The following is a 14,018-nucleotide window of genomic DNA, read 5'->3' on the forward strand; positions in this document are numbered from 1 at the left end:
ACCTTGAGTTTTCTCAAGTGTTTTGATCAACTTTAACCAAAAATATGTCACTTAAAGTATAATAACTCATCAAAGAATCTCAATATTATGAATTTGAATACTCATTTCTTAAAAACTTTGCAGTCACAAGTATTTCTTAATTTGTGACATATCTTATGAATTTCAATATCAATTCAGTGATTTTCCTCTTTGATTGGTTGGCAAATCAAATAGATTTTTCATTTCATTAATTGTTTTCATCAATACTTAAATTTATTCGACCACTATTAAACAGTGTAAAATATTCACAAATCATCATTAAAATAATATTCTATTAATTAAACTATTTTTAATTTTTCGAAATTAAACTTTTAAGTATTTGTATTACTATAATTTATATTTTTTATTATCAATTTTCATTAAATAATATTTCATATATTTACAAACCCTTATAAACTGTCGTGCTTCAACTAGGAGTTAAATTTTCTATTATTCTATTCAATTGTATATACAATACAATCTGTTTCTCTGTTTTATATACCCATGACAACTAGTGATCCCAATGTAACATAGTACAAAATGATGAATTGGCTGACACATCAGCACTAAACTACCCTTTCTTTCAACTGTTAAACATTGAAAAGAAAGTGTGATATAAGGAAATTGAATGTTCAAGAAGCAGTTCCCATGGACTCCTCCAAATCCAACTCATGTTCTGCTACCATTATGCATGAATCTGCTTCCAGAGATGAGACTGAGGCCTTGTCTTTGGTTGAATTTGAAATATCCTTGGTTGAATTGAGCATTTCTGTTGTGCATTGCACATCTGGTGTTATCCCAACCTGATCTATGTCATGAAGGGCTGGTGATAGATATTTTGCCACTGTAACAAAGAGTGCTGACCCATCATGAAGCTGAGTGACACTCTGAAATTAGAATGACACATACCACCATTAGCCAAGACATGACAAAAAATAGCTCAATGTACTTTTAAATTGATTTTTATGGAAAAACAAACACAACTTAGAAATTGTTTCTAAGTACTATTTGCATTGTTTACCAATCAGAATTGAGCTTTCACCTTAAAAGCCTATGTTGACCTTTAATGTAAACCTTTATTGAATAGATTATCGAGATGAAACTCCAATTTTGATTAGAAAACAACACAAAAACATTTGAGAAACTGCATTTAAGTTTTTGTTCGAAAAGCAGTTATTAAGGCCATTGGCACCTTTCAAAGACTAACCATCAATATGGTTTTTGACTATGCATTATATTTCAAAAGAATGTAACGCTAACATTTGTATATCGAATTGCAACAGTTTCGTTAATATATGAACATAATATATATTGGCGTCTATATGCAATTTGGGGTAATTTACTCACCTCATTAATACAACTCAGTTCCTCTTATTTCATGCTTTGCCTTGTGGAAATCTTGTTTAATAATGAGATTTGAATACTAAAGACATCCTAGTATGATCATTATATAACAAAAAAAGAATAACGGTACCTGAATCTTTCCTTTACCAAATGTTTTGTGCCCCACAAGAATAGCTCGACCGTTATCATGTAATGCCCCGGCTAAAATCTCACTGGCACTTGCGCTTCCCTCATTGACCTGTTAAATGATACAAAAATTTCAGTTCCAAGTAGTAATGCCAGAAAAGGTAATTTTAATGCTCATGGAAAACTAAGACATGTTACGCTGATGTTTAGAAACAAAGCATAGCAGCTGCACAGGTGAATGGTAAAGATTCGGGGAATGAATATGAGTTGTTGATTATGAACCATGCTAACACTGGAGCATGGTCCAGGGAAACATACAGGAATTGCATATAAGGAATGCAATTGACGTTACTTGGCTACATGTTTGGTTATAGTTTTGATTGTTGGGACAGACCTAAATAAAAGCAACTGAATAAAATTTGTTTTGCTTAACACAAGTATGTGGGACACAAACATAATTGGAAATATAAATCAGTATGATACAATACACCATGAAGAATAACTACTTTATATTTATATGAAAATGTACCTCTGTCCCTATTTATAAGAAACAAAATACACTATAACTTGTTTCTTATAAAAAGGAACAGAGGTATCTATTACCGAAATTACTATTTTGTGTCATGCTCAAAGATTGTAGAGTTAAAAGGCATAGTCAATGTTATTAAGCAACTACAGTTAGTACTCACAATCACCACAAGTGGATCATGTGTTATAGCATGTCCATCGACCATATTAATGGGTAGCATGTTCCCATCTCTATCGATTGTGTTCACTAGAGTCTCATTTCCATCTAACCACATCTGTGCAACATCAAGGCCGGCTTTTACCAAACCACCCTGCAACAAAATTATAGTAAAATGGTTACTTTATTCCAAAGACCAGCTAACGATACTGTGCATGAAACTCAGAAACTGAAAGTTTCCATTAAATAAGTAAGTTACAGGATTGTTCCGTAGATCTAATATGTACGAGTGTACTCCTTGATTTTCCAATTCCTGAATGGCATTCCTCATGTCTTCAGCAGCAGTCTGTCAATATGGAACAAGAAGAGTTTATGTATTATGGAGAACAAAATGGCATTTGTTTTAGATATTTTCTCTTTCAACTATGTGAGTTTGGTTCAGTTTTTGCACAAATCATTATTCTTCAGTCAGTTTTTCCAGAGAAATCTTTTTTTTTTTTGGTGAATTCCTGAGAAATCTTTTGAAAACACAAAAATAGCAGATATTTTATAGCACAAAAGCTGTTACCAAACACATAATAATAATATATAGAATTGCAATTTTATTTGATAGTTTATTCTTTGCTAACCTGAGAGAAGGCTGACAATTTCACATAGCCAGTTTTTGTGAAATGACCATCTGGGGATCTATGAGGGATGATGGCACTTGATATTGGAGAGAGCTTAATATACTCCCTAGGAAGTTTGACCTTCAAGTATATTAGATCAGCAATAAGATGTTAGTTTAAGTTCAAATATAAGTAGAAGTGTTTGTTAGCTAAATGTTTAATTGCTTCTGTATATTAACACAAGAACATAAACTAAAATAGAAGAAATGAGTTACCATTTCAAGAATCATAATCACTAAAATGCCAAGATTACCTCTCGGATAAAAGATCTTGTTCCTGAGTCTTTGACCTGCAGAAGAAAACTTTTTAAATTAGTTTCTAGAAAGCTTGTCAAATGAAATAGTTAAAACTATTTCCTAATGCACTCTATCATATACTAGTGTCTTTTTTTTTTTTTTAATGAATGAAGGTTGAAAATTGAACTTTATCCAGACATCCAATGTTTCAGTAGTAATCCAAAAAAAACTTCTCTGAGGCATAGCTCAATAGTTCAAATAATGCTTATGTAAAATTGGAAGTATGATAATATTACAATTTACAATGTACCTTTACTGTAACAGTTGTTCCAGCATTCCCTCTAAGCCTTTGTGCTGCAGTTTCACTATCAATGCCATCAAGCCTCTCACCTGTAGAATCCAATTATTTTCAAACAAAAGAAAATCACACTTGTTTCACTTCAGAAATAAAAAATTTAGTTCCTAATAAAAATTGACTGAAACTGGCTGGAAATTTATGAAAATGTAAAACAGCAAATTGTTTAAAGGGCCTAAGGAAGGCACATGATGAAATTACGTTATGCCCCAAGCCAAGATAGGGTATTTGCCATGACATTTTTCTACACCAATTCATTCTATGCAGTATTAAATATACAAACTCTAGCATCTTTGAAAGTCATATAATGGTTTTCAATGATAAAATACAGAAAACTAGACCAATATAGCTTCATAAATAAGAATAAAAATATAGATACATGATCAGTACCATTTATCTCAATCAATTCATCCCCTTGATGTATACCAGCACGAGCAGCTGGACTGCCATCTACACATGACAAGACAACCTGTGATTTCAGTTAAAAAAAATATAATTAGGAAAATCAGTATAGGTAACAGGTCCATTATCAGGTTGCTATTGAGATATGTTATTGTTATTATTATTATTACTACTACTATTAATATTATTAATAACAATAAAAATATAAAGCAACACATGCACGGTTCATGAGTCATGACTGATATCTAGTTGTTGCTGCTGCAAATAATTTTAAATGGGAAAAATGAGATTAACTATTAAATGGGGGCAAGGGTCAATAGCATAGTATAAATAAATGGTATCAGAAAAATTAGCATAAAAGTTGAATGTGGTTGATTGCTGATAAATATAAGTAGTGTTCTTTGCAAGTCACTGACCAAATGTCCTGTTCTTGGTTCAACATTTATGAACAATCCCACTCCTTGTACGTTCCCATCACTTCCAATTTTAAACCCTTGGTATTCCTGTAAGTTGGAACCAGTGTTAAACTCTAACCACAAAATATGACTTTAAAACAGACTTGTTAATCTAAGAATGGTGTTATATGAATAGTCTATTTCATATGGAAGCAACACACTAGAACAGGCAACAAAAATTAATATATATTGGATCTATGATCATCTTTATAGTTGCTATTTTTTCTATTGAACAAGAAAGTAAGATTAAGAATCATGAAAAAGGAAATGTTAGTATTAAGACTACGACCTTTGGGCTGATAATTCGAGTGAAAGGATCTCCAAGGGTAGAAAGCATTCCACGGAGTTTTGTGTATGCTGCATCAGCTGAGTTCAGGGGAAACATTTCCACCATTGTTTGCTGCAACTTCAAATCCCAATCTACATAAACCAGTATAGATCCAAGCAAATATTAATATATATCTTATTATTTATGCAAACATTTGTGGTGGAACTAATCATCAAGAAAGAGTTAAGAATGTAGAAATACCTTGATGATTAAATGTAGGATCAACAAATGTTTCTCGAATTAAACCCCATGCTTCCACAAGAGTTCTTTGAACTGCATTTACCTAGCAAACAAACCCTTTTCCACTCAGCACTGTTCAAGTTAAAGCTATGAACAAAACTCTAGAATTATCAGTTGGTTTGCATAAAGCTCATTACAATTTTGCTTTAAATTTGAAATTTGTTCACCATCATGGCTTAGATGCCGGCAAATCTCAAGGGGTTGGACCAGTTGGTGTATTTTTGCCAAAATTTTCAACCAAAGTAGCATTGAATTACAATTTCTTTCAAATTACCAAGGAAAATGTCCTAGGCTTTTCATCTAGAAACTGAAAGTTGATATATGTGTGTGTGTGATAAGGGAATCAATGAACTAATAATCACATTAAACCCACTAAAATATAGACTCTAATAAATTAAAACCAGCAACTGAAACATAGAAGACTTAATTACACTTTCTGTAGTCTTAGTTTCACTATGGTGGCATTTTGATCCATTAGTCCCAATTATAGTAATATCCTCTGGTTTTCAAATTATGCAACTAAAGACTCCTGATTCAATTTGATGTAACAGTATCAATTTTGTTAACAAAGCACACATTTTATGACGTGAGTGTATCAACTATCAATCTCATTTCGTGGGAGAAATTTTAAGACAACAGTTCCAGTTCCTTTAGCTGACTTTGCTTGTGTGTAACAAGTGCCAAGCTAGGGAGTTACTTTGGTCCTGAGAATGAGTAACATGATGAATTGAAGAAGATTTACAACTTGTTGATTCTGAGCATAATAAATGTTTGAAATTCATCAATCTAACCAACTACAAATAATTAAGCATGAATTAATTTAAGTTACACCAAAGAAAAGAAAAAGCGTGAGTGATCCTAATAGCATATGAGAAGGGGGAGTCGCTACATGCTAGCTACTTAGTATGAGTTGTTTGTTAATTTCACCTATCTTATTTTTGTAAAAAAAAAAAAGAGAGTAAATAACAGTAATAATCTGATTCCTACTTAGAGAGACCAGAAGCTTAAATTGTTTAAAAAAATAATTTGATTTTCAAAAATACTAATTACAAAAAAGTATCCTATTTTTATATCTTTTAAATTTATTTATACAAGAAACTAGACCATGCTTTCCACGAAAGAAAAAAACACAACCAATTCAATTTCAATGTAAGAAAAAGCATTAGAAAACAAAAATCTATATAAAAGATGACACCTATGTAAAACTTGGAATTTTCAATATAAATATACATGATAAAAAATAGTTTATTTTGATCACATTATATAAAAATTTAAAATAAAATGATTTATTTAGATCTTTCTTCTCAAATATCTCAAAATATTAATCAAATAATTATTAAATAAAAAATTTCCATAAAAAATACATTAAAAATCATAGAAGAGTATATTAACAATATTTTTTTTTACCTTTTAATTCTTTGACCATTCCAGTACATTTATGATCTTATTTTCATAACCCAGATAGATTTGAATCTTGATTGACCTCGATTATTAAATAAATTATGCTAGGAGTAAAATAATAATGAGTGCCCTCAAAGACTTCCATAAAAATTTATCATTACCTTATAAGGACAACTTTATAGCAATGGTTAAAAAGAGAGAGAGATAAAATGAATGACCTCAGGCGCCCGAGACACGGGAAAAGCAACGGTGAGGGACTCTGCAAGCGCCGCGGGCGAGTAGCAGAACGCAGAGAACAAAACCGCGGCCGAAACGCCAAACCCAAACGCGCTTTTTCCCGCAGATTCAACCCACCCTTCTTTCCTAGTACCGCACTGCACCTTTAAGTTCAACTTCCCCTCCTTCCTCTGATCACACGTCCACGTCGGCAACCACAACCTACGAGGAAACAAAACATCCCAAGTCGATTTTTTTCCTATTTTAACCGGAATCGTGGCTCTAACATCAAAATTCTGACAAAGATTCTTCATTTTCCCTTTCCTTAAAATTTTTAGCTGCTTAATAAAGGAGAACAGAATACTCGGGAGAAATAGAATAACTCAATGTTCGGTGTTGGTCGTGACCGTTAAGGTGTGTATTGTGCTGTGCCCTGTTGTTGAGACTTTGTTGTGGGCCCCACTTGAATCTTTTTCGGTTGTGGCTATGCTTTGCTTGTAGATCCTTCGGGCATGCGTGTACGTATCTCAGTTCAAGAAAAATCAACTCTTTTTTATTTTTATTTATTATGGATTATGCATTACATTATAGGGTACACTAAACTGAAAAGTTGTGTACGCTACACCAGGTAATGTGACCGAGTATTGTAGGGGATTTCCTTAAAAAAAGTATTGTACGGTATTGGATCCTCTGCACGGAAAAGAAATAAAGATTAATTATGTTTTTTTTTCTGATTTTAATTTCTGTCGTCAAATATTACTATTAAGTGATGACATAACTATTAAGTCATGATATAAGATAAAATTTATTTATTTTTATTATATTTCATAGCGATTAATTTTTGGTAATTACTAGACTAAAACATTTAATGGATACTAAATAATTTCTAGCAACTAAAATAGAAATTACATTATTACTTCAAGAGTGTTGACAAAGGTGTCATCACATTAGGTGAATCAAATTACTTCATTATTTTACTAGCACTAAATCAAATCAACCAGAAACTAACAACACGTGTATCTATAATGTTGTTATGGAATTAACAATAGGTGTTGTTGGTGGGGAACAAATTGAAAGAAGGGTTAGGATATAAAATTGGGAAAAATGAGGAGAGGGATGACACCATTATCATTGCTATGATCTCTTTAGATATCGTTGTGGCCTCCTTAGCCACCGCCTCCATGATAACTACCATCTACAGGTTCATTTATCAAAACTATGCACATATCTATACAAGTTGTACATTCCACCCCATTGCGGATCGAGGACAAAGTTGTATCGGTTTTGTTGAGGCAGGGATCGACAAGTTTGACTCGAGAACTAAGGAGGCTCGTGAGTCACACTCGCACCACTGAGTTGGGCCATGGCGGTTTAGAGATGTTGATTCGTGTGACACTCTCTATCCCGATATACATATTTATATAATAAAATACATGGAAATACGAAATTACATAAAAGAGATTTTATTTTCTAAGCATAAAAGAGTTCACGTGGGTAAAAGATTCACATCTACGTTAATCATCAAATTAAAAACTTATCAAATAAAGGTATGAAAACATCTCTGGTCCAAAACAAGGCTGTCCAATTTGTTTTACAAAAGGAAAACAAGTTAAGCAGCGAAACAACATAAAGTAACATATTTAGAACATTATGCAAATAATATAGAAACTCAGGCCCTAATGCCACATCAGAGTGTTGTGTCACAGCGTCCTCTAGCACGAGGTTCTTTAAAGTCATCCACCTAACCATCTTCTCCCACAAACACAAGTTTCGAGATCATCACAAGATCCAAACACAAATAGCCCACAGGGAGTGAGTTATCACATTCCTAAACAGGTAGAGATAAACGAAAGTGTGCGCACACACACACACACACATATAAGTATAACAAGCTCAACTTAGCATAATTCGCATCATTTTACCACTCATTGCATAACATCACTTGTCCCAAGGATTTAATCATAAAATCACATTCCACACCTTCACATTAATCATGTGTTCATAACAACACATCTTAAGTACAACACAACATCTCACACTCACACAATTCATTACCCACCATCACGTAACAAGTCACAATGATCATTATACATGTGTTATGCAATAGATATACTAAGACTCAATCCTATATGCAATGTGGTACCATGTCAGTAAAAAATCTCATCAAACACTTAAGAGTACATGACAAGACAAACCACACACTATAAGTCAGGTCACTCTCACTAAGTAAAATCATAGGAAGACCAGTCAAAGTCGCATTGTTTTGCGACAATGCTCCAACCATATAGGATCAACACATGCTTAAAGGAGCACTCAAATTGGGTGTATTTACCCCCAAGGCTTAGACTTTGAAGAGTCTGTTAGGGTCTCTCCCACTTGATTCAAGTCTAGCCCAAAAAAATATTTTAACACGCAGACTCTATCTATGAACTATACAAAATACATGACTCCTTAATTGTTCTCAAAATAATTTTAACTCGTTGCACCTAAAAGTGATTCAACTCGTCGGGTTCCCACAGTGGATCCCATCACAATACTCGTCGCGCATTAACCCATCGCCCTTAAAGGGTTTTACAGTCGTGTGATTATATGTTTCATAACTCACAACTTAATGCACACAACATCTCAATACATGTGTGATTTCACAATTTAGCACATACTTAACTTGTCACTTACACACAGTTCTCCATACTTTCATAATTCCAAGACATCACATTATCACGCCTCATGCATCATATACATATCACACAGTAATAATATTAATATGTTATGTTCATATGACTAATCTCATTAAAACAGATATTTAAAATCATTTATGTGCCACTGGAGTTTGAGATATACAATACACACAACTACTCAATTGTTTTCAGAATCATTTTAACTCATTGTGCCTAAAAGCGATTCATATCATCGGGTTTCCATAGTGGATCCCATCATAATACTCGTTGTGCATTAACTCGTCTCCCTTAAAGGGTCTTACAGTTGTGTGATTGTACAGTTTATAGCTCACAACTCAATGTCATAACTTTACACTTCACAATAACATGTATAATCACATTGAGAAACGTATTAATCCCACACTTATTCACAACACATGTCACATCACACCTTCTCACTAACACATTATCACTTCTCATACATCATATATATATATATATATATATATATATATATATCATACAATAACAATCTTCCAACATTTAAGGCATATAATCATTCACTTATTCATTTGGTTAATAGCAACCACAAGTGTATGCTTACATTTCTTCTTAAGTTACTATGACCTTTGTAGAGTAAAATTACAAGTACAGAGGATGTACTAATCTTATTAAGTTCATACTTATCTTTTTTAAAATCTAAGACAATTATCTACAACTCTTATGTTGATCACAAAAACCGTTTTCACCATTAACTATGTCTAAACCTACGGTAAACATTGGATCATTGCTTAATCCTAACAGCTCAACCTTTGCTCAGTAATTTGACTCTCTCAGGGGCTATACAACTCCAAATTGGGTGAAACCAATGACATTTGTAATCTAATATCCAGGACTACAACTTTTATGAATATCACGAAACCTAATTCAATCATATTCTTAGTCAATTTTAGGCTATTAGTTAACTCACGTTGTGAAGAAAATATCACGGGCTTAAAACAACTGAATTTCACTAAGAACAGGCGTGCTTTGCGAAAACCTCTGTTTTGTGAAGCAAAAGAGGCACAATTCAGACCTTAAAACACACCTAATTTCAAAACGAATAGCATAGAACATGTGATCACATCATGAGAAACAAAACTATTCAATCAATTTCGAGAAAACATGCAAGAATAAAAAATTTACAAATTTCTAGATTTCTAACATTTAAAGCCAAACACTTAACTAAACCATCCAATTCGCATCAGGGAATCAATTGACCCATCTACCATGAGAAATTTGTAGTTATCATTGTATGGGAAAAATTAAAATGCATAAAACACCCCAAAATTAACCCTAATTTGATCCTCTAAGGATCCTTACACATGTTTACTCTAACTCTAATTGCGATAAACTCATCCCTTACCTCTAAGGGAGGGCACATGTGTAGTCTAGCTATGATAGCAGCTTCTCTAGCGGTTCCCTAAGATTCCTCAAGCTTTTCCTCTAGTTTTTTAACTAGGGTTTCCAAGCGTTAGAGAGAAGGAGAAATGATTGGAACCTCAATTTCACTGTTTTCATGTAAGAGACATTTCTCTCTCTATAGACATTATTTTGTAAATCCCAACGGTGAGAATGCGTAAATATGAGTTCTGAAGATGGTGCCTAAATTTCACAATGATCCAATAGTTAATGTGAGGGTTTTGGAAGAGGAAGAAGAGAGGAAGAATTTGGGAGGAAGAGAGAGCGTAGAAACATATCGTAAATATAAAAAATGATATAATATGTCTTTATTTATAGCTAGGGTACTCTGAGCCTATTATTTACTCTATTTTTATTTATTTTATTATTTTATAAAAATGAACTACATTTTACTCCCTATCAAATGCATAAATAAAACATCCTTTTTATCTTCTAAAAACACATTTATTTTATTTACCTTAAAATCATTATTTTAATTAATAAAACTATTCCTCTTTATTTATTTAATTACGAAAAACTCATTATTTTTTATAAAACTCTATTTATTTTAAAAATCCTTTTTAATTTATTTTACGAAAAATGGGATGTTGCAATTCGCACCACTGGCAGGTGACAACGTCTCTTCTTCAAATTTGGTGTTGGAACAATATTTGGGTTAGGGTCTATTAGGGTTCTTCCTCTTCTTCTTCCTTGCAGAAGCTAATAAAGAGTACTTTCTCTTTGACTAAAAGCAGTGATAAAAGAACCAAAGAGGATTGATACAAGTGGTAGTGACTTTGTCCCTTAATAAAAAGTATAAAATTTGAATCTTGATTGACCTTTGAGTATGAAATAAATCGTGTTGAAAAAGGAATATTTACCTTAAGTACGATAATCAATGATGTTTTTTAGTGAGAGAAGGTAATCGAGGTCTAGGGTAAAGAAAAGGAAAAAAATTAGTGTTGTGTGGTAAAGTGCTCACTATATTACTTACACACACAAAAGGTAAGAGAAATTAAGAGCATAAACTGATGAAACTATCCAACTTGAACAGCATAAATTTATGTGAGAAATTATCCAATTAAAAAATAAAATTTTGTGTGGTTTGCGGCTTTGCATATTGTAACAATCTGTCTCGTTGCTATGATATCACGACTCTAAAATGTGACATTTCAATTTTAAGAGAAAATTCTATTAATTTGATTATGAAAGTAGTGGTAAATTTTTTTTTGTGATATACATCCAACAAATAATGCACAAATATGTGTGTATATGTGTGTGTGTGTGTGTGTGTGTGTGTATAAATAGAACCACTATAAATCATTCACATATCAAGGTATAATTTAGTATTTTTACATATATCTAAACCTAAACTTTACATATCCAATAAAAAAAATCAAGGAACCAGCTAAGGAAGAGTTGATAACAAAATACAACTTTCTTCCAAAATAAAATCCAATGTTATCACAGCGGCGTGGAAACTCCAACAAAAAACTTTTCTCCAAAACACCTAGTGTTGCTCATATTCTCCCATAAACAAAAGTTTGAGATCATCATAGGCACCAACCACACAGTACAAAATTGCAAGGGTGAGTTTATGGTAAAAGATTAACTAATAACAAATGACAAAGATTATAAAGAAAACAATAACAAATAACCACAATCATTCTCAATAATCTATCAGTTCGACATACACTCACAAACTATTTATCAACCTTTCAATCGATTCAAATCAATTATGCTCAAAATGATGCATCCACCTGACTCAACTCTAAAATGCAATGTGGCGCTATTCAACAGGAAATAGCCTAAGCGTGTCCTTATGACACTCTCACTTAGGAAAACTAGGCAACAACTATCAAGGTCACCCTGTCATGTATAGGTCACCGCCCCCCATGTTGATCAGCATGAGTCTCAAGGGAGTTCCAAATTGAGTGATATGCCCCCAAGTACTAGCATTTTTCCTTGTGAAAAACCACAGGTACTTATGGCTAAGTTTATACTATTTCCACACAATTATGCAATATGAAACATGGATACCATGAATGCACTAACCTTGAATAGTTAACAATTTTAAACGATCCCCTTCCCACTCTAGTGACGCCTATAATTTTTAACCAAATCTTCTTCCCTTTCTAGGGATACTTAGACAGGTCACTACATCCCCCATGTATATACACAACATACATTCATCTCAATGACATCATCATCAACATCAACATCATCTCAATGTCATCATCAATACCAACAATCATCTCATCTCAATATCATCATCAACAATCATCTCATCCCAATATCATCATCAACACCAACAATCATCCCATCTCAATATCATCATCAACATCACAAACAGTCTCATTCCACATATATATACATGTAAGCTCATGGATGAGATTCACATTGCCTAGGCCTTCGGACAACATAAATCATATATAATAACAATTTGTAATATAACAAGACTTATATTTTAGGAAAATTCTAAATTGAAGAGAAGAACTAAAGTATATGAAATAACTCTTAAGCCCATTCAAAATTTAATAGAAGAAATAAAAAAGAACAGAAATAGAATTTTGGGCAAAGTCTCCTTTGTAATTAAGACTTTTTCTAAAAATTTCAATCAATACAACAACAACATCATTCATAGTTTTATTCATCAATAACAAATATATTGCATCCCATTAGTTTAAAACATAGTTTTTCTTAAAAACCAGTATGCAACAGGGACAAACATACAACTCCACAATTGGGTTCCCTAACTCCAACTATGGTATCAAAAGCTATAAACTAACCATAAACTCCCCTCACCTATTTATATCTCTCTGTTAACTCCTCGCGGTGTTATTTTGAAATATCTTAGGTTCACGTCCTTTGATCCAAATGCAGAGTTCTATATATCAAATCAAAGATAATTTAGTATAGATTTCAAAGACAAGGTAGAATTTAACATTTAGGGTCGGGGTCAAATACCCACTCAAATTTAAAAGGGGCTAAAATAGTGCTTTTGGGGTCCACATCATAGAGACGTCATTTTGAAATTCCGATCATGCTAGTGCGATTGAGGTTCAACGCAGGTGACAAAAACAAAATCTATTTTTATAAAAAAAACAATTTTTATAACGTCTCATTTTCAAAGGTTTTTCAAAGGAAACGAAAAAACATCTGATAATGGTGACCAAATCTCAAGAGATACAAAGATAGACTCTATCTAACTAGGAGAAGCATAGGAATCACGGTTACTTCGAAGAAACTACGAAGGGAGGATCATAGGCTCCATTCTCTACAAAATCCTTGAGTTGAGTTTTGAAGATTTCACTCCGATTAAAGTGTTCCTCCCCTGCGGTGGTCCTATGGCAAGTGGCGGTGGCTCGTGGCGGTCACCGATGGTCGTGGGTGGTGAAGGAGGAGGTTTAGGGTTTTGGGTGAGGGTTTGGGAGAAAGAGAGGGGTG

General features: G+C 33.0%; 1 protein-coding gene across 1 annotated transcript; it reads right to left on the reverse strand.

Annotated features, from left to right (window-relative positions):
• Positions 1-436: 436 nt before the first annotated feature.
• LOC114372448 (carboxyl-terminal-processing peptidase 3, chloroplastic-like) lies at positions 437-6,936 on the reverse strand. The gene is made up of 12 exons (XM_028330006.1): positions 6,477-6,936; positions 4,819-4,900; positions 4,579-4,709; positions 4,251-4,337; positions 3,823-3,901; positions 3,388-3,467; positions 3,095-3,130; positions 2,803-2,922; positions 2,433-2,519; positions 2,178-2,327; positions 1,493-1,600; positions 437-905 (listed from the first exon to the last, which is right to left on the reverse strand). Exons 1-12 carry the CDS (start codon positions 6,786-6,788, stop codon positions 651-653), a joined length of 1,527 nt encoding a protein of 508 aa, XP_028185807.1. The 5' UTR covers positions 6,789-6,936; the 3' UTR covers positions 437-650.
• Between the last annotated feature and the right edge of the window lie 7,082 nt (positions 6,937-14,018).

This window comes from Glycine soja, chromosome 10, assembly GCF_004193775.1.
Source record: "Glycine soja cultivar W05 chromosome 10, ASM419377v2, whole genome shotgun sequence".
Classification (NCBI taxonomy): Eukaryota; Viridiplantae; Streptophyta; class Magnoliopsida; order Fabales; family Fabaceae; genus Glycine; species Glycine soja.